The sequence below is a fragment of the Palaemon carinicauda genome, chromosome 9 (assembly GCF_036898095.1).
Source record: "Palaemon carinicauda isolate YSFRI2023 chromosome 9, ASM3689809v2, whole genome shotgun sequence".
In the NCBI taxonomy this organism is placed as follows: domain Eukaryota; kingdom Metazoa; phylum Arthropoda; class Malacostraca; order Decapoda; family Palaemonidae; genus Palaemon; species Palaemon carinicauda.
In genome coordinates this window covers 112902166-112924665 of record NC_090733.1, presented here as the reverse complement: position 1 = coordinate 112924665, position 22500 = coordinate 112902166, and the positions used below count along the sequence as shown (strand labels likewise).

At 31.2% G+C, this 22500-nt stretch overlaps 1 protein-coding gene across 10 annotated transcripts in view; it reads left to right on the top strand.

Moving 5' to 3' along the window:
• Positions 1-22500, top strand: part of LOC137647051 (titin-like) — a 246470-nt gene that overhangs the window by 151797 nt on the left and 72173 nt on the right. For 8 of the 10 annotated variants that reach the window (XM_068380199.1, XM_068380201.1, XM_068380196.1 and 5 more), the window contains 3 exons: positions 1843-1936; positions 8836-9009; positions 11859-11885. In XM_068380199.1, coding sequence (XP_068236300.1) covers positions 1843-1936; positions 8836-9009; positions 11859-11885 — 295 coding nt within the window. The remainder of the gene's footprint in view (positions 1-1842; positions 1937-8835; positions 9010-11858; positions 11886-22500) is intronic. The other 2 variants (XM_068380197.1, XM_068380194.1) reach the window with 1 other exon arrangement.

Below are 22500 nucleotides of genomic sequence, written 5' to 3'. Positions count from 1 at the left end.
TTAAGCACCGAAAACCTCAAGGAAGACTTTTTTTTTTCATTAAACCAATGTGTTGTGCAATTCAAGAAAAAATAGACAGAATTTGCTTTTCAAAAGTAAATTTGCAATCAAGAATCACATCTAGAAATTTAAATGGATTTATGTATAGGTAAGAAGGCATTGCCAATGCAAAAAGATATAGATTTTGAGGAGCCACTTTCATCAATGTACTTAGTCATACTTTGAGTTTTGTAAGGGTTCAGGTTCATGTCCCATACTTAGCACCTTACGCTAATTTTAGTTGCCATTATTATTATTATTATTATTATTATTATTATTATTATTATTATTGTTGTTGTTGTTGTTGTTGTTGTTGTTATTGTTGTTTTTCTTATTATTGTAATAACTATAATGTTAAAACATATTTATTAAAGAATATTTAAGTAATGTACATACCGTTTCATGTTCACATTATAAATCATACTTCAGTGTGTGTAGGCAAATGCAGATACACCAAGAGAGAGAGAGAGAGAGAGAGAGAGAGAGAGAGAGAGAGAGAGAGAGAGAGAGAGAGAGAGAGAGAATGCTGGTGACCCTCATTGGCATAAATGTTGCAATTTACACATCATTTCTAATAATACATTAAGAAGAAAATGAGTGGTGCATCACCTTGGTTAAATATAGTCCACCAGACATCCTTATGTCTTTAGTCTTAGATCTCTCTCTCTCTCTCTCTCTCTCTCTCTCTCTCTCTCTCTCTCTCTCTCTCTCTCTCTCTCTCTCTCTCTCCATATATATCTATGCTAATGATGTTGAGATTAGGTTTCGTTTTCAACTCTGCCTGTCTGTCTGTCTGTTAACAAGGTTGTTGTGACCAAAATGTGATGCAAATTGACAGGTGATTTCATAATTATTTGTAAGATATCGAAGAAAATAAAAGGTGATCTTATTGATAATGACTTTATTAACAAAGGCGAGTTTCGTTAAAATCACATAAAAAAATATTCATGAGACGATATATTTTTTATTAAAAACATTTAGATAAATAGTAGAAATTACAATTTAATACAGTATACATATGTTAAAAAAAATATTCATGTAAATATACAATGATGTATATATATATATATTTATATATATATATATATATATATATATATATATATATATATATATATATATATATATATATATATATATATATATATAAATTTTAATTGTAAATATGTATATCCTGTTAAAAATAAAAAAATAAAAATCTCACAAAGAAAGACCTTGTACGGAGGTATGCTCTCGACCGAACATTCTTTTTATACTTGTTGGTATAACTCTCTGTTGATTGATCATGACACTTTGCAGGTATCAACAACGGTTGATGATAATTGCGTATATTGACTGTTGAGATGTTTGCCTTTTCTGTAAACTAACATACAAACATAAACCTATCCTGTTAACATTTTGTTTAGCAATCGTAATCATATGTGAGAGCAAATGTGTGCGTATGTATGCTATATACAAATGGCTCAGGTTTGTATAGCTACGAAAACTAAAAGTTAAAGTTTTTTTTTTTTTTTTTTTTTTTTTTTTAATTTATGATGTTTTCATATTTCAGTCAGAAAGAGTTATTCAAATATAATCGATTGATTGACTAGTATCAGATTGAATACATAAAGTTGAATAATCAATGTTGTGTAACTCTGCTCTTGGCTGTTAAGAATCTCAGATATTCATCGTTGACATTATTATTTTATACAATTTGACATTTTTTTTTCAACCTCCACAACCTTTGAAGAATTGATAGTCTATAGATACTAAGTGAAATTTAATACTTTTGATTTTACTAAAGGTTCCTGTATTTTACAGACTGACCAAGGACTGGAAGGAGACAAGAAGATAAGTCTAGAGCGCCTGTTCACCCCTGCCACCGATTCTGGAGACCTCACGCCGATAAGTAAAAGTACGTCCATGTTCAAAGAAGGCAGATCATACTTTAGCCGCAATTAATAATACACTTTCTTTCACTCTCACTGTTTAACGATAACCTCAATTTAACCTAATAACCTTTTAATCTTTACATATATGCAAATGATCCTTCTTGTTATGGATCTAATTCATATTAACCACTAATTTTTAAGATTTTTTTTTCTTTTTTATTTATTTTTTGCGCTCTATTAAAACCTTACATGTTCCTGTATCCATTCGCCTTTCTATATTTACCTTAATTGACCATTCATTAGACAGGCAAGGAGAGACCACTGAATTAGGTGACCTTTAACCTTTTGAATGTCTTGCCAAAGGGCAAAGTTTTTATTAGTTATACTTTTAGTTTAAAATGGTAGCTATCTGTCATGATGTTTGAAATAAGATGCGTATTTTTTTCTCAGTGATAACATTATAATTGGCAATCAGATTCAGAGTAATTTTGCCTAATTCTATACACAGCGAATCCTGAGGCTCATGGGAATACGTACCTAATATGCGTAGATAAGTCCTTTTTTTATGTTACCAGGTGATAATGACTTTAGGGTGATTATATAACTTAGATTATTTTAAGCAAATACTTGAGATGTGGAATAATGAAATAAATTAGTAGGTGGGCGTGCTCTTTTATATATATATATATATATATATATATATATATATATATATATATACTGTATATATATATATATATATATATATATATATATATATATATATATATTTATATATATATGTGTGTGTATACATATACATATATATATATGTGTGTGTGTGTGTTTTTGTATGTATACACACAAATATATATATATATATATATATATATACAGTATATATATATACATGCATATATATATACATATATATATATATATATATATATATATATATATATATATATACTTTCCTCGAAAACTATAACCTTTCAGATCTAGATGATTTTTTTTTACTGCAGATATATGTTGAGCAGATTTATTCTTAGTTTCAGTTTTCGAGTAATGACAAAATATTGGAAGGTTGATAAAGGATCTTTATTCATAGAAACTAAAGGATCTCTGTTACTATATAAATATTTCAGAGGCAAGTGTAAATACATCGTATTTTAGTCATACTGTTCACGGTCTTACTATTAACTTAATGAAGCGCCATAATCAGTAATGTGACATTTTACGTTTTTACGTTTACTTAACGAATTCTAAATAATTGTACGTTCTTTTTTTACCATTCATCTGTTATTTGAGAAAAGTTTGTGAAAGCAATTTTTTTTTTAAATTGAGATAATTTGTATATATTGTATATAATATTTCAGCTTAAAGTTACTACATCGATAGCTCATGATTAACTTGATACAAGTTTAAACACATAACTTTACATACATGAATGTTCTTATAATCATATATGACAATGTATGCAAACAAAAAGTGGGTTAGAGCTGGAAATATACGATGCATTTCAACTCAGAATTACACTAAGAGAATTACTCGAATAAACATAAGAAACATAAACTTTTGAAAGTATATAGAAATTTAATAAATTTTAACCCCTTTAGCTCATACAATTTACTGCTTTTAATCATTTAATAAAAGCATTACATTGCGCTATCTGGTTTTCAGTTACTGCTTTTAATATTTCAATATGGTGGTCGATGCAGGAGTTCACTGAAGTAGCACACAACTTAGCTATACCTGTATCTCATTCCACTGTGGGTCGTGGGAAGGGAATATTGTGAAATTGTTGTTTCTGGAAGGATTAAGTATTGCGAAGTTGTGTGGGGGTGGGGTTTGACCTCTGTGAGTTTAATTTGTGGGGAGTTTGCATTGTTGGAGTCTGTATAAGGGATTTTTTTTTTATTATTAAAGGAGTTGATATACATTTTTATTATAGAAATGTGACTGCGTTGGTTGCTGTCTGTGATCTTGAAATTAAGTATTGTAGGCGTTGATGTTTTGAAAGGATGTGGGCAAAAACTAATTATGTGGTTTAAATGTTTGAAGGCCGCAAATGAGTGGCAGAGGCAGTGATTTTGCCCTATCAAGCAGGCCAATGCTATTATTATTATTATTATTATTATTATTATTATTATTATTATTATTGTTATTATTATTATTATTCAGTACATACACTCACTCATATAAACAAGCTTAAATAGCCAAAGACTAGCTAGCAAACATTTCCTATAATTTTATGCTAAAAGAAGAGAAAACGAAAGAAAAAGGGGCACAGTAAACAACATCCGAAAGCCACACTTTAAAAAAAGAAACAAAGCAACAAATGAAAATTCATTAGCCTGGAGGATATCATTTACAATTACATAAGCAAATTTCCATAACTTTCTCAAGTGCCATAACGGCCTCCAAAACATAAAAACCTCAGTACCCTTAACACACTTCCCCTTGTATGGCGTTGTATGAAGAGTAATGGTTGAATGATCGACGAAGTCAATTTGTGCAATTTGCTCGTAATGTAATAGATATCACAAACAGATTTATTCGTTATTTTCGTTCGCATTATTCAATTTACGGGCGCCGCTCCCTCGAATGAATGAAAGATAGCATAATTTTGCTTCTTTTTGGAAATAGTCACTGTTGAATAAAACTATCACATTTATAGTCTTTTTATTAGTATTTTTCTTAGTTCAACACGTTGATTTTCAAAGAAAGAGATACGTCAAATATATATATACTGTAATGTAGTAAAAGGATTTGTGTATCGCCATGGTCAGCAAAGCTGTACATGTCAGGGCCACCCGTACTAGATTGGTTTGCTCTGAACGATCAGACAAAAGTCTCCCATCATCACTAATCCGCAGTTGGGTAGCGTGGTGATGAAAACAGGCCGAACCCCAGACATGAATAAGAACATGTCTGTGTCATGCAGTGGACTAGAAATAGCTGCATTTTGTGTTGTTATATATATATATATGTGTGTATATATATATATATATATATATATATATATATATATATATATATATGTATATATATATATATATATAGGTGTGAATATATATTTATATATCTTGTATGAACGGCTTACAACGATTATTGTATAAAATATTCAGTAGCAATGGTAACTAACCGGAGAGAATTGTTTCGTTGGTTAAGAACAGAAGCTGCCATGCATCTGTTTATACCAATATATATATATATATATATATATATATATATATATATATATATATATATAAACCCGCCAATATATATATATACATATATATATATGTATATATATATATATATATATATGTATATATATATATATATATATATATATATATATATATATATATATATATTGGCGAGTTACACCACTTCTTGAGAAAAATTTGGCTACAAGTATTTCTAGTCGGACTAGTATAAACATATGCATGGCAGCTTCTGTTCTTAACCAACGATATATATATATATATATATATATATATATATATGTATATATATATGTATATATATACTGTATATATATATGTGTGTGTATATATATATATATATATATATATATATATATATATATATATATATATATATATATATATATATACACACACACACACACACACAAACACTCCCGCATTGCAAAAATACCGCAATCCCTCGTTCAGCAGTCATTAGTGAAGCTGTGCTATGTAAACGTAAATAAGTTTTTACGCATTTTTGCCGCATACAAGATTTATGTAATTGAATAATTGCGTCCATAAATCATAGCCGTAGGGGAGCAGCGTGGAATAACCAAATTCATTCGGCTGTCACATGAACGAAATGGCAAATGAGTTTTGTGATGGGGAAAGAGATGGGAATACTGCCGAATGGTAATGGATAGGTAAGTTCGTATTATTATTATTATTATTATTATCATTATTATTATTATTACAAGCTAAGCTGTAACCCTAGTTGGAAAAGCAAGAGTCTATAAGCCCAAGGGCTCCAACACGGGAAAATAGCCCAGCAAGGAAAGGAAAAAAGGAAATAAATAAACTACAAGAGAAGTAATTAACAATTAAAATATTTTAAAGATAGTAACAACATTAGAAAAAATCTTTCATATATATAAACTATAAAAACCTTAAAAAGAAAGGATGAGAAATAACATAGAACAGTGTGTCCGAGTGGACCCTCAAGCAAGGTAAATATCATATAACACGGGCGGGGGAGTATGGAAGTGTGTGTGTGTGGGAGGGGGGGGGGGGGGGCGGGGCGACGTAGATTTTGATATACGAAATATAAAAGAAAGGTGCCAAATAGTGTTTGTGATTTGTTCCTATTAAAAATAGATCATCTAGGCCCGTTGTAAAAATGGAGTATTTTTGAGAAATGAATATTTGAAACCATTTGGTATGCTGAATCTTTCTGTGTATTTCAAGTACCACTGGAATAAAAAAATGCCCAAAGAATGTAAAATAACAATATGCAATATATCCCATAATGTAACCTACTTTGAGATTGTCTAACGTTCATGAAAATACTGAGACATTTCAAAAAGGCCTAAATACTTAAATACTTTCTTGAATTAATTATCAAAATGTAACATACTGAAACTTAAGTTTTTTAAGGGAAGTATTAGTCTAGTTTTAACGTTTCGTAAGGTGCCTGTACAACACTGGAATATTTTACATGTAAACTCGAGTTACAGCTAAGCTGTTTAACTGTATATTTCTACTTTAGCATTTTGACAACCAAAAGGAAACAACTTTGAGTGTGAAATATCACAAAGAAAATTAGACCCAAAGCTCTTCTACATAATATTTTCCTGCTACATAAACTGTGGGGCAAATAAGAGCAGATAGATTTTTGTAATTTTCGATTTCTTCATTACCGTGAATGCATTTTATTGATTATCTTAAAAGTTATGAATTATTTTTTGCGTTATGTAATCTTAAGAAAAGTCATTGTTCACCTCTCCAAGTGTGATTTTTATTTTATTTAAACAGTATTTCGTTCTTCACAATGATAATTATCTATTATTTTGGATTGTTGCTATATAATTATTAAATTAGCAGATATTTACAATGTTAGTTGTTGTTATTCATTTTTGCAGGATAATGTATTGCTATAACTATGGTGACGTCAAACATAGATCTACTGTAGACATGACATTACCTTGAAATTTTGAGCTGAATGCCTTGCTTTGGTAATTGATTTTTCATATATATGTTTTCTTTAATATGAGGCGAGCCATTAGCGTCTCTTATGATTAATCACAGTTTCTACCAATCTGTGTTCGTATTCAGGACGGAGTGATTATTTGTGACTAGTATTGTTTCATTTCTTGCACAGAGAGAAGAAGAAAAGTTTTGGTATTGTTCTTGTCTTACGGTGATTTCGTTATTAAAAACATTGTATTCTTCCAGTAAGGCAACTACTTTCGTAGTTTATTGCCTAACACTGGATGATTATGTATTATCATTATCATCATTATCATTACTTGCTAAGCTACCACCCTAGTTGGAAAAGCACGATGCTATAAGCCCAGGGGCCCCAACAGGGAAAATAGCCCAGCGAGGAAAGGAAACAAGGAAAAATTAAATTTTTCATGAACAATAACATTAAAATGAATATTTCCTAGATAAACTATAAAAAACTTTAACAAAACAAGATGAAGAGAAATTAGATAGAATAGTGTGCCCGAGTGTACCCCAAGCAAGAGAACTCTAACTCCAGATAGTGGAAGAAAATGGTACTTAACAAAATTAACAAAATAATCCCTATATCAAAAGTGACTTTAAGATTTTGCCTCTTCATTTTTCCTTTCTATTCTCATTTACCATGTAATTTTCGCTCACTCCTTACTTCCTGGGGCTTTTTTGTTACTATATCCCTCACAAGTTTGTTGTAGGCGGAAAAGAGGGCTATGGAATATTTTTGAGAAAAGGATATGTGGGGAACGGGGCTAAAGTAAGCGGAAAGAGGATCAATTATTTAAAATGGAGTTACAGGAGTTAAAAACTATACTTTCTTGTTTATTTTCCTGTTTTCTTGGTTAGTGACCGTTCACTGGGTAGTTCTTTAGCTATCCAGTATATTCAAAACTGTCTGTTTGATGTTTGTCCCGTGTCTTAATTTTCCTTCGTATAATGCTTCAGTGACAGTATAGAATCAGAGGTGATATGAACCATTATTAATACTAAGATTGGTACTATATCTCTTATTCACCTTACAACATAGTTTATAAGTTTCACTATTAAGTAATTGGTTTGTTATTAATTGGAAGCATTTTACCTTGTGTAAAGAATGTTGTTAATATTGATTGTTTTAGCATATGCTTAACATGTAATTTACAGCTACATTCGCACAAAAAGGTAAAATGATACCTTACATTTTTAATAAAATTGCCATCGCTTTCAAAATTGGATGATATAGTATTAAATTGTGAATTGCATTGATTATATGAATATTTTAATTCATCTTTAAAATTCACCCTTTTATGAGTTTTGTAGTAAAAAAAAAAATATTAAACCAATTCCTTCTTTTTCAACAGAGAACTAATGATCAAATTTAGGATTGGTAAAAAATTGCATTCTTTGATTTTACATTTTGGTTACTTTATTTTTAATATTGCCCATTGATTTACCAATCTAATAATTCTGTAAATAATCAAACTTAATATTCACCATTGACCAACTCTAAGATGGGAAAAAAGTGTTGCTTCGACTTTACATTTTGATTACTTTATTTTCAATGTTGCCCTTTGATTTGCAAATCTGATAATTCTGTAAACAATCAAACTTAACAATCTCCATTGATCACTTTAAGATGGAAAAAAAGGGTTTCTTCGACTTTACGTTTAGGTTATTTATTCTTTTCAATATTACCTTTAATTTACAAACATGACAATTTTGTAAACAAACAGACTTAATAATGACCATTTCATCTTGTCCAACAGAGAAGGCCTTCGCATCATCTGCCTTCTACCGTCCCGACCATCCCACCATCGATGACCAAGTGGAACTGGCCCAGCGTATCTCCTTCTCTCTTGTGGATGAGAACAACAAGATGAGCCGGGGACAGTCCATGTACATGAAGAGAAAGAAGAGATCCATGAGATGGATCCATCAAGGTAGGTTATCACCAGGTCTCAGTAACTCTCAACCCATTGCTTCGGTCGTTATGAGCAACTCTCACTAACTTTGCACACAAGCCCCGCCTCTTTCCCTTAGTATGGTTGCCACATGTTCCAAACTAATATAATTGGGCGTTGCTAGCCAAACTTTTTGTGTTTGGAGATGTATTGTGGTTATATATTATGGGAGGTGTTGCTTGTGTCTTATGCAGAGGTGGCCTGATACAGCGTCATCTTTAGATTAAGAAAATTATTCTACCTTTTGAAATATTTGTATTTTAAGGTTCATCAGAGAGAACTTATATATGAACTTGAGGTGTCAGGAGCCTGTTGATTTTGTTGATATATGGCTGTATAAGTTAATGTTGTTATGAAACAAATGTACCTAAAAATACATATTGCAATTTCATTGGTCAAAATACGTATTGATGAGTATGTAGAGTAATGATAAACATTAATACCTGGCACCTGATGCCGGAACATGTTTACTTTGAGGAATGTTATCCAAAGAACTGGGAACTCAGGGTATCAGTTACTGCAGTAATCTTCATATCATCTGTTTATGATCCTATGATAATCTTAATTCAAGATGGGAGTTAGTTAGGCATGAAAAGTACAACCCTTTCAGCATATATTCGTATCCTTCCGAGATTTCTTGGTAAAAGAAAAATAGATAGAAGAAAAAGCTCCTATTTGAGATGCGATCGATAGCAAGTGTATTTTTGTACTTCATATTAATCTAAATGTACGCTTTATGAAGTAATTATTGGGGGAAATGCTCATCAAATTTAATTAGCTATTCAGTGTATAAATCCCTTTTAAAGCTATAAATGACAGTTTTGTTATTTTTTTATATTTAGAATGATAAAATTCTTGAAGCTTCTCTTCGGGATTCAATAGTGAATAAAGGAATTTACTTGTGATATAAGAGTAAGTAGTTTTAGAATTTATGTCAACTGATAAATTTTCTGGTATTGTATCTTTTACAGAATACTTGTATAACCTCCAATTTTGTCAGAAATGTTAATGTCGCATTTTGTTCACAGGCAAAAAAATAGTTATCAGCTATGGACTTCAGTATTCGAATTCCTAATATAATTGCATTATTTTCACATCCGTTCTTTAGGAACAGATAAAAAGTTATTTAATAAACCTACAAAGAATGTTGATAATTAGTATGAGAAGTTTCTTTTAAAGATATCGATGCCGAAAACGTAAAGCTGGTTAAACGGAGACGACCCTTATCCTATAGTTTACTATTTTTAGTCATACAGAATGTGCCCAACTTACGAACTTAATAAGTTCCAAGAAGCTGTTTGTCGAATTTTGCAGCTGCAAAAGTCAACAAATAGTCCTGTTTCATACTGCAAATGTCGTCTTAGTTACTGCATTAAATTATATGATATTGTTTTATTGCAGAATTTTATTATGAACTCTTGATGCAATATCTGAGACTTAAGATTTCATTTGGATTTGTGTTTGTATCTCTGAATGTTTGTAAGTTGAAGACCTTCTGTATATAAACTTACAATGATAACACGAGGTGAACCATCCCTTCCCCCAGGAAATGCTAGATTTTGGGTCACTGTAAGACCCTTTGATCCAAGTCGTCAAACGTGAAGTGTCATGTTTCACTTATCGTGGGTATTGTATTGATTACACTTTTTTTATCTCAATTGTACTCTTTATTACTTTGCAGGCATGACATTCTCATTACGTTGATATGTATTATTTTTGGTTGGTATTGTTTAGGTTTCACATTTTTAGTTATTTCACATTATACTTTTATTTTTCATTCTCCTAAATGGGAAAAAAAATCTGTGCTAATATAATCTGGCTGTACTGGGGCTTAAATTTCATTTGACACGATGGAAGAGTAACCCAGAATGAATCTTTTGAAAGTAGTAATGGTATGGAGGTGATTTCTTTATCAGAGTGAAAGATTCATTAATTGAAGTGATTGCAGGACGTGCAATCCTGTGTAAGAACGTATGTGTATTATTACTTAGCAGGCATGACATTCTCATTACGTTGATATGTATTCGTTTTTGTTGGTGTTGTTTAGATTTCACATTTTTATTTTTGCTCCTCCTAAATGGGGAATGGGATCTGTGTTAATATACTTTGGCTGTACTGGGTCTTTAATTTTATAATACACGATGGACGAGTGTAACCCAGAATGAATGGTAATGGTATGAAGGTGATTTCCTTATCAGAATGAAAGATACATTGATTGAAAGTGATTGTAGTACGTACAGTCAATTTTAAGAATGTGTATGACTTGAATTAATCATTTTATTTATTTTGATTTAACGTTGACCATCTTTCATCCAAGTTTAGTTCATTATTCTCTTTTTATTAAAAAAAATTAAAGATTTAATAGGATAAGACGATTTATTTTGTCTTCATTCTTCTGATGGTATTAAACTTGCATGGGTGATCTTATAAACTTATGTTTTTTTCTATATTTTGTTATTTGTAATTCTATCTATCTCTTCCAGTTCTATTGTTTCCAGTTTTTGAACTGTTAATCATATTAATTTTTATGTTTTGGAGAAAAAAATTAATTTGCATTTTAAACTTACTTTTTATTTGGATGATGAAGTATATTCATGAAAATTTATTTTCAATATAAATCTTTTTGGTACTTTGCATGATCATATTGATTTGTAAAAAACAAAGTAGAAAGTGATCTTTGATCTCTTGTAAGGATCTTGATAAAAACATTATTCCTTTTCATAACATTAGAGTATTTTCCTCTGGTTCCTTTTCATGGTCTTAGAATATTTACCTGTATTCTGTATTCTACATTATAACCTTTTCTGACATGACCTGTCTTCTTCTAGGGGAGGAGTATGATGAGGACTACGAAGGTAAATGTGTCAATTCTCTTTTTCCCTTTTCCTTTTATTCTTTTTCTTGATTATCTCTCCTTAAACAGAGAACATTGTGTCAAATTTTCAAGTACCAATACGTGGGGTTATAGCTGAATTTAATTACGAATTTCATAAATCGACTGATGTAATAATTTCGAGTTTTATGTTTTAATTATTTGATGGGTAAAATATATTTGGTATGAATTAGGTTATTTTTTTTTATTTGTGAATGCTAAGGTGGCATAGCTGTGTTCAAAATTTATCTCTTTTTCTAAGAGATTTTAGTCATTCTTTTATTTTTCTGAATTCATCAATCGTTAAGAATTATTCACAATAATATACATTATGTTCTTTACTTTTTTTTGCGTTATGTTAGTATTTGAGATTCAGGAATTTGGGTGAATATTACTACATTTTCCTACATTCACCAGCTATCGTATTTTTTTTTTTTTTTTTTTTTTTTTTTATACAGTACCGATTGTCGTAGAACTATTGTTGGTTCTTTAGTAAATTTTTATTACTTTGAACTTAATATACTCCTATGGAAAGTGGTGTTGCTATACTATTATATTCTAAAATAGAAGAAACGGTGTTGAAAAGAGGACTGGAAATACGGTTGAATCCAGAAGATATTTATCATATTTTTATAATAAAAACCATTTGAACACTCCTTAATACCAGAAAAAATATTGAAGAGAAGATATAGATGAACCTAAATTTCACATTTATTTGTAAGATTGAATTTGATTCACGTTTATCGTATACTAATTCTATTTAGAGTACGCTCTCGTATTATATATAACTGCACGGTATTCTAATCAAGCAATAACGATGACAACAGTTAAGTTTGCTAACTGGCACAGTGTTCGTTTGCTTTGGGATCTGTCACCACTATTGTTTTATTTTTCTTCTCACCACTTTTGTGTATTTTTTCTTTAACTGCATCTGTTTTTCCCTCTCGCTCAGTCTCTTGAGTTTAACTTTTACTCTACTGATGTTTTCCCCTTCTGGATTTTTTTTTTAATTTTTTTTTTTACCCGAAGGGATATCCAGTTATTTTTTTCTCCTGGATATTGAATTGATTATTTTCAATTGCTATTAAAACTTAATAGCGTATTTCTGCTATTTTTTATCATTCCTACAAAAAAATCTTGCCTCTAAGCTTCGTCAGTTGTTTAGTTTCAGCCAACATCATTGCTTTTATTTTATATTTTCAGCAACACTTATTTCTCATAACAGTAAATATAGAGGATATTTTTTTTTCAAAGAAACTTCTCTTAAATTTTTTTTTTCATAAGTTTCTGCCCCACCAAATTAGACTATATTTTTAGAAGGGAAATGATTAACAGTATTTCAAAGGAATTTTTAGGTTTTAAATATAAAAAATTTCCATTTTTTTTTTTCAGATTATTAACACAATTTTTTTCCAGCCAACCTGACAGTACTAATTTCTTTTGGTTGCAAGAACTAATCCAGTTTTTGATCTTATTAAATTGTTTATTTTCTTTTGTTGTAAAAAATCTGTCTTGCAAACTTATTCATTGTTATTTTGCTCGCTTCTATTTATGTTCATTTTCAGGGCAGCTAAAACAACCCCGAGAAAATCCTTCATATTTAGGTACTTTGTCATTTTTCTCATGTGATGATATATATACTTATAACAGGATCGACCTATCTTTTTTCTATGAATTTCCATTTTGATATGAAATTAATTGAGAAACAGCAAAGTAATTAATCGCAGTTTCTGATTTTTTTTTTTGTGGTTCATGGCTTGAGTGAAGGAAGTGACTGACGAAATACATGTGATTTTTAGGATTTTTTTTTTTTTTTTTTTTTTTTTTTTTTTTTTTTTTTTTTTTTTTTTTTTTCAAGATCTCGAACTATCAGCCAAAAAAATATTTGAATGAAATATTTTTTTTCCGGAAAATATTTCAGAGGAACTTATATTGATATGTGAAGGATAATTTTTGAAAATGCTGAACATCCATTTTATGATTTTTGTGTATTGTTATTCTAGTTCTAATAGATTTAGGTTTTTTGAAAGCTTCTTTGATTAACTTTGAAGATTCTGATTCGTAAACTTGGCATACTGTACACTTATTGTAGAATAATCGTTTTTTACTTTTCTCGATGTATAGTAGGATTAATTTAAAATACGATCATATACACTGCAATGATAGAATATTAATTCTTAATCCATTATCGTTTATACAAATACTGTAATAATTTTTTCCATAAGAAACTCAGATTCTAGTAACTTAGTGTAATCCATTTAAAGAAAGGAAACTTGATTAAGAAAATCTTAATCCATCATTGAATCGATTGAAATTCATGTGTAAATGTATATTAAAATAGCTCTAGATAGTTTATCAAATGTAAATAATTTTCTTGTTTACGATCTAATATTTTATTTGTTTTTATTTTTTCTTTGATTCCACATGGAACTTCTATTCGAATGAAGCTTATCTTGTAACTTACAGCCTTTGATATTATTATTATTATTATTATTATTATTATTATTATTATTATTATTATTATTATTATTATTATTATTATTATTATTATTATTATTATTATTACTAGCTAAGCTATAAGCCCAAGGGCTCCAACAGACAAAGTAACCCAGTGAGTAAACGAAATAATTAGATAGATAGAATAGTGTGCTTGAGTGTACCCTCAAGCAAGAGAACTTTACTCAAAGACAGTGGAAGACCGTGGTACAAAGGCTATGGAACTATCCAAGACTAAAAAACAATGGTTTGAATTTGACGTATCCATCTCTTTAAAGATCTGCTTATCATATCTAAACTCTTCTACCCTTACCAAGTGGAAAGTAGCCACTGAACAATAGTTAACCCCTTGAGTGAAGACAATTTTTTCTTGGTTGTCTTAGTGTTGTCAGGTGTATGTGGAAAAAGGATGTGTAAAAAAGAGGCTAAACTATTCGGTGTATGCGTAGGTAAAGGAAAAAATCAGCGGTAACCAGTCAAAGGACTCGTTAAGTGTCTTGAGGTAGTATATCAACGGGTGACGGTGCCTTCATTTATTTAGAACACTAGGTTTATTACTAACATGATTAATGATGGAAATAATAAAAAATTATGTAACACGGTTTCTTTATCAAGTCTTAAGTTTAATTTTTTACACTTCAAGATTTTACATTTTGATACTCTCTCTCTCCCCATATACATTATATATATATATATATATATATATATATATATATATATATATATATATATATATATATATATATATATACATATATATATATAAACACAGCCGTGCGTGCAGAAACCCTCAAGTAGTCGTCTGGAGTTCCGACATGAATTAATTCGTAACTCGAGTGTTTTTATGTGGCGTCGACAGCCATAGTTGTTATCAAGATTATTATGACTTTGAATAAATCAAATCTCAAGTTATAAGGAATGCGTTTCATAATCTGCTATGAAATTTGATGTTATTTCTTTCTTAGAAACACAATCTCAAATTCTTAACACTTCATCGGCTTTTTTATTGGTGAGTACGATAATTTTATTAAACAACCTGCCATTGCTCTGGAATACGATTATTTACTTTGAGTGACTTAATTGTTTTTTGTAAGGGGAAGATTGTGGGTGTGATTTAGCTGTACAATTAAGAATTGGTTACTTTTGATACTTGTTGTCTTTACTGTTCTTCCTTGAAAAGAACTAAGGTGCCATTTTAATATGTATGCCACCATTTCCCTAGTTTTAAATGGTGTTTTAGTTTTACTTAACTAGTATATTTGTGTTCGAACTATCAGAACCAGAGTTGGATGGTTCTATCATTGATTGTCGTCTTACCACTATGGTTAAGATGCAAGACGATTATAGAAAGGCTTCTTTTGTTCTTATTAATGATTTCAATTCTCAATATAGGTTGTCGATAAAACCTGTTTCTCCTACTGATCACCGTGGCTTGACTTCGGCTTTGAGTCAGGCTGTGAGCAAGTCTTAAGTGTACCTACTCATAGTTCTGTTAGCTACTTGGACCCTGGTGTTATAGCCAAAGACTATATACTGAAGGAAGATAGGAAGGCTCAGGTTTTTAACACACAAATGAGTGTGCTATGAAAAGATGCCAGATACTCCCATGCGAAACGAATGGCTCCATCTGTTGAGCGAGCAACCAAACATTCAGAGCGGTAATGCTTACGGGTATATAGGATGGAATTCGATTGTAAATTTTGCGACATATTTGTCCATAATTTGCATTACTATGTCAGTATATTTGTCTCATATATTCATGATATTCTTAAATTTTAGGTAACTAAATTGCAAATTATATTTCTCAGTCTATATTGCAGAAATTCAATAGCTATATCTCTTATGATTTAGTTAATTTTCTTGCAAATTTAAGTATTGTACAGTATATTACAACCATTTTTAAATGTTCTATACAATACCACATTCGAATAAATTAAAACATGCTGTATATCTGATTTGTTAAACTTAGCCACAAATGCTTATGTGTAGGCATACATTTAATTACAGTTTGTAGGCCACTGTAAGATGGAGAGATATTAGGTGTTTAAAAACACAATTGTATTTTATTTTTTATTGAAATGGAAAAGCATGATGCACTCATGTATAGTTTAGTATTATAAACTAATAAATGTATAAATGTACAATCAAAAGGATCAAAATAACACAAAATTGTATCACACACAAAAATAATCAAAAGGGGGTTGGAAATAGAAATAAGGTAGCATACAAGCCAACAAAAAATGAAAAACAAATGAGATTTACTGTGGATGCCTTGCCTTAATCTTACATCCAATATCAGTGGGGCTTACTCATTAGCAGCACATACTGCATGTATTATACTGTTTGTACTCACCGTTCTTTGTCCTTAAGGAACCTGTGAAATACCAAATGAGGATCGGTTTCTTTTTGTTTATGGCACACAACACACTTGTGTGACTTCTTTACTGTCGGCGCCATGATTTCGTTTGAGTCAACTGTCAAATTCTGAATATAAACAGACGACAAACGATGTATTCCTACAACGCCATCTGAAATCGGAGCAACCAACTATTGTGTTCACTTTGGAGTTGCCAACTAGCATATTAACATTCTATTTTGAGCCTTCCTATCTTCCTTCAGTATATAGTCTTTGGTTATAGCAAATAAGGTTGGTCTTCCAGGCTTTATGTCGGATCATGCCATTGTTTCTGATGTTTCTTACCGTCGATTATTATAATACCGAGAGAAAGCCAAACCCTGGTTCAATGATGGTTGTAGATGAGCTTATTTTAAGAAATAAGAGGCTTATCACCTTTGGAAGAGTAACAGATAATATTTGACTTGGAATAATTATACTTAGCTAAGACCTGATGCTCAGATTCTTCAACTGTAAGTGAATACAATTTGAACATGAAAGAAACTTTCTGATACAACCCACGAGCATAAATGGTGGGCAACTCTTAAATCTGCACTTTTTAGCGTAAAGTCAATAATTCCTCCTTTACTTGAATCAGATCGCTTTGTAACTCACTGACCAAAGAAAAAGACAACCCTTTTGGCTAATATGTTTGAGAGTAAGCAGAGTAATGAAAAACTCAATCGTCTTCATTCTTTTCTTAAGGCCAAACTATCTTGTTTAGTCTTAAGATTTTCGGTGATCAGTCTATCTTGAAAAAGTTTTAATTCTTCTTATTCTACCTTGGTTTTGAGTACTGTTCTCCTGTCTGGTCTTTAGCTGCTAATTCTCATCTTAATGTGCTCTTATTTATGATGTAGGTATAAATATCTAGCACAAGTATTCTTTATGCATATTTCAGATTTTTCATAATTTTGACCATCCTTTGCATTTAGATCTTCCAAGACTACCATCCTGTATGTAGTACTAGACATACATTTAATTCTATCAGTCATGCCTTCTCCATAATAAGGCTCAATGCTCCACAGTATTCTATAAGTATTATTCCAGCTGGGAATATATTGTGAAATGAACTTCCTAATGGGCCAGTTGCATCGGTGGAACTGCAGAAGTTCAAACTTGGTACAAACGTTTTCATGTTGAACAGGCTGACATTAGTCTCTCATCATAGTTCATATATGACAGATATATTAGACCGTCTTAGAATATTTTATATTTTACATTCACTACCTCTCATATATAGTTTATTTCTTATTTATTTTCTTTACTGGGTTACTTTCCCTGTTTGAGCCCAAGCGCTTGTAGTACCCTGTTTTTCCAAGTAGGTTTGTTGCTAATAAAATTAACAACAACAACAATCATAGATTTCAGACCTCCGCCAATAAATATTGTCAACATTCATTTAAGGTATACGGACACATCGCATCCCACTTTTCATATGCTAACTATACAGTCGATGGTGAAGAGCGCAATTTTGATCCGGAATCGTGATCTTGATCCTTATCACCTCCAAAATATCATGGTTTCTTTTGTTGCTTAATATCTATCTATTGATAAAATTTGGTGAAAATCAAATGTGTTATTTTTTACGCAATCTTTAAAATTGTGAAAAATGGAGTCGTACATGGCTAGAGACCTATTTCTGGTGAAAATTTCGTCAAAATCCGTCAGTTTGTTTTAAAATTGTCTTTAAAATGGCGAAAAATGCAAATCCGTATCTGGAATCAGGATCATCTCCAAAATTTAATGGGGTCGTTCATGACCTAAGGTCTATATTCGGTGAAAATCTCATCAAAATCTTTCAAGTAGTTTTGACGTAATCCTCTCCACAGACACACACACACAGACAAATAAATAAATAAATAAACATTCTCGATTTTATAACCTTGGCGGAGGTAATAATGATAATATCATTTCTGGTTTACTTTTTGTTGGTTTTGTATATTCAATCACATGTTGATACATAACTTGTCATTGTTTTCCTTGGAAGCATGCTTAAAATGATTGCATACAGATCCGGAGTTTTGTGTTATGATAATGATTAGTATTATCATGAGAGATTATGCTCTTATATGTGTTTGTTGCCTTTCTATATTTATCTTACTGCCAAGGCTCTAAATGCCTGAAACGTTTCTAACCTGGTCAAGATTTATGCAATTGTAAAGGATGTATTTCATATCATATTTTATTTTTTCTCGAGTTTTGGACTCCCTCTCTCTCTCTCTCTCTCTCTCTCTCTCTCTCTCTCTCTCTCTCTCTCTCTCTCTCTCTCTCTCTCTCTCTCTCTCTTTCTCTCTAAGCTATTGATCTTAGGACGGACATTGGAATCTTTGACAAGACGTTATGTAACTTATGTTTTTTATTCATTGAGAGAGAGAGAGAGAGAGAGAGAGAGAGAGAGAGAGAGAGAGAGAGAGAGAGAGAGAGAGAGAGAGAGAGGTTTTCGGCAAAACAGTTGTATATCATCAAAGTAGGTTATCCTTGACTGAACTATCTTCATCACACGATGAAACCATTCATTAGATATTCTCTCTCTCTCTCTCTCTCTCTCTCTCTCTCTCTCTCTCTCTCTCTCTCTCTCTCTCTCTCTCTCTCTCTCTCTCGTATTGTATCGTTTTTTTCGTACTATGGTCTCGTTTTTATTGAAAGGTCTGTGATTAGTATAACGTTAAGACAACCATAGCTACCTTACACACATGAATTTTATATCACCCTTTTATAATACTATTCTAATTCCTGATTATGTTTTCTGCTCTGGATGTTCTTTTATATTTACACTCCAATATACACAACATCGAGTGGCATTGTCCCTCCTATGCCGATGGGGAAATTACTGAACCCCATGTCCTTTTAATGGCTTTTGTTATAGAATGAATAGTACAGCCTCCACGACATAGTAATTCACACCATATTCTTGACTTCTCTTCTTCAGATCCTTTTTTAACTTCTTAAACCTGGACAGTATTTTGTTCTCTCTCTTTTACCTCTGTATTAGTCCAGCGATTCCTTTAGAGATATTAATCAGGATGAAAAACGATGTTTTCATGTTGGATATCCACAGGGAAAAAATATCTGTTGTGGCTGAAATCCTGGCGTTAGGGTACCCAATGTTTTTCAAAAATTTATCCGTACCATCTCTCGCATATAAGAAAGATCATGTGTCTCAATATATATATATATATATATATATATATATATATATATATATATATATATATATGTATGTATATATATATGTATATATATATATATATATATATATATATATATATATATATATATATATATATATATATATTTGCTGTTACGCTCAGCTCTCCCTTTCCTTAGGGTTAGGGGGAGGGAGTAGTCATACCCAGGTTGGAGTGGGGTGTGTGTATGTGCATATCTATCTAAATATGTACTCTGTGTTTTTGATGTGTCGTATACACTAGTTAAGGTATACCGTAATTATTGTCCTCTTAAACCATCCCATCTTTCCAATTAAGTAAAGTAGTACATCAGTTGTCTTTTCAATGTTTTTCATGCTTCCTTTATATCTACTATTATTTACCATGTTTAGAATGATGAGTTTTCTCATCGTAAGCGGAAAGTACAAAATCTCTAACTTTTCCTGTGTTTTATGTTTACATTGATCTATGCCTTTGGCTTTCTATATCCAGTCAGTTTTTCTTGACCCTCTTACCTGCCTCTCTCCAATCTTATGTACTGTAATCCCGATTAATGCAGGTCTCACAATCGGTAAGGTATTAAAACCAGATCATATTCGTCTAGCAATCCGTTGGAGATTAGCAACCGTACTGGGTTTTGTATAAAGGTTTTAATACTTTTGGTATTCCTTTATTAGTTGAACTATTCCATAATTAGGGAGACTGCGACATCCATTTCATTTACAGTACCACTTTTTTTGCTTCGATTTAATATAATATCCAAGTGATCAAAATTTTACTCAACTTTCTCTTGCCTACACACTTTAAAACAACCTGTGCCCTTTCAGACCATCTGAAACGGCTTCCATAAGACGCAGATTTGCATGGGAACCATTTACCCGTCTCACTGATGTTTTCTCATTTTCCCTCAATTCTAGATTCTCCAAGACATTTTATAGAATAAAACATAAGGTTTTGCAAGCTAAACTGGTTCCATGTGTCTTTTCTTTTCTCTCGGTAAACTTATCTGTTGGTTTTTATATAACCTGTAATTGTGATTTCCGATCTCTAGTTATGTTCCTCAGTGTTCGGTTTTATCACCTTCAAGAACCAGGTACTGTACCCTGTTAAAAACGAGAAAAGTCTTGGAATGAATATTACTAGGCATTTACCCTTTTATAAACGGACATAATGACATAAAAGAGTAAGATTAGGGTCACTAACCCGTAAAAAGAATAACAAAGTAGGGTAAAAATTACAATCTCCTATATTTTATTGAAATACGGCTGAGAACTATATTTTTACGGTGAATTTTCGATTAAAATTACGATGTTTTTTATCAGCGTACTATCATTCTCTGCATATTTCCTCTTATCCCTTTTTATGATATTTATGGTGATAATTGTTTTGCTTTTCCGGGTGATCTGATTACCTCCCACTTGTTATAGGGGTATTGCAAACTTCAGATAGATTAATCTGCGTCTAAAAATTCCTTTAATTTAGAAGTAACCCCTTTTAAGTTGGGTATATCCGTTAGCGTTTGGAATAGTGTCCTAATTTTTGGAGAGCTTTCCTTAATCTATTGGAATAAACCAAAAACAATTATTCTCCTTCCACTGATAGATGTGTTTTCTATCTCTAATTTTGTTGTTTTTGTTATTGTTGTTGTTGTTGTTGTTGGAACTCTTTCGACTGCTGATCTGTTGAGCTCAAGGGGAGATTTGCATACTTCGGATCCAGTTGTTCTGCCTAAAACGAGGGAATGATTTCAGCAATTCAATTTCCCTAGCAAAGTGTTCATTCGGTCTATGTTTTAAAATTTTGTCTTGCTTCTTTATTGGGCATGGAAACCCGGGCTTAGTAGACAATCCACATTTCTTCACATAGATAACTACATTTGATGTGCTTCGACTAATTTACGTTTCGTTTCGTTTAAGACAAGTGTATAACAGATCTCAGATTTCGTAATTTTTTTCATGAAAATGTAAAATGAATGATTGAATTAGGATACCTGGCTAGGTAATTGTTATATTTGTTTTAATGAAGAATTGTATAAGGTTAGTTGACTAGGTAAATTTTTTAGCAAGATCTTTTTTCAGAAGATAGATCTCCATTTAAGGTAGAGAGAGCTATCTGGGCCATTAGTACTAATTCTCTTCTCGAAAACAACGCAGGCTTATATGGTTTTATATTATTATTATTATTATTATTATTATTATTATTATTATTATTACTATCCAAGCTACAACCCTAGTTGGAAAAGCAAGATGCTATAAGCCCAGGGGCCCCAACAGGGAAAAATATCCCAGTGAGGAAAGGAAATAAGGAAATAAATAAATGAAGAGAACAAATTAATTATAAATCATTCTAAAAAAGGCAACAACGTCAAAAACAAATATGTCATATATAAACTGAAAGAAAGGTATGTAATCACATCGCAGGAAGATTCAACTTAAAGTAACTTAGAGCTTAATACTACGTGTCTATTATCTTCACAACAAAAATAAAGATGAGAGAGATAGAGATAGATAGAGAGAGAGAGAGAGAGAGAGAGAGAG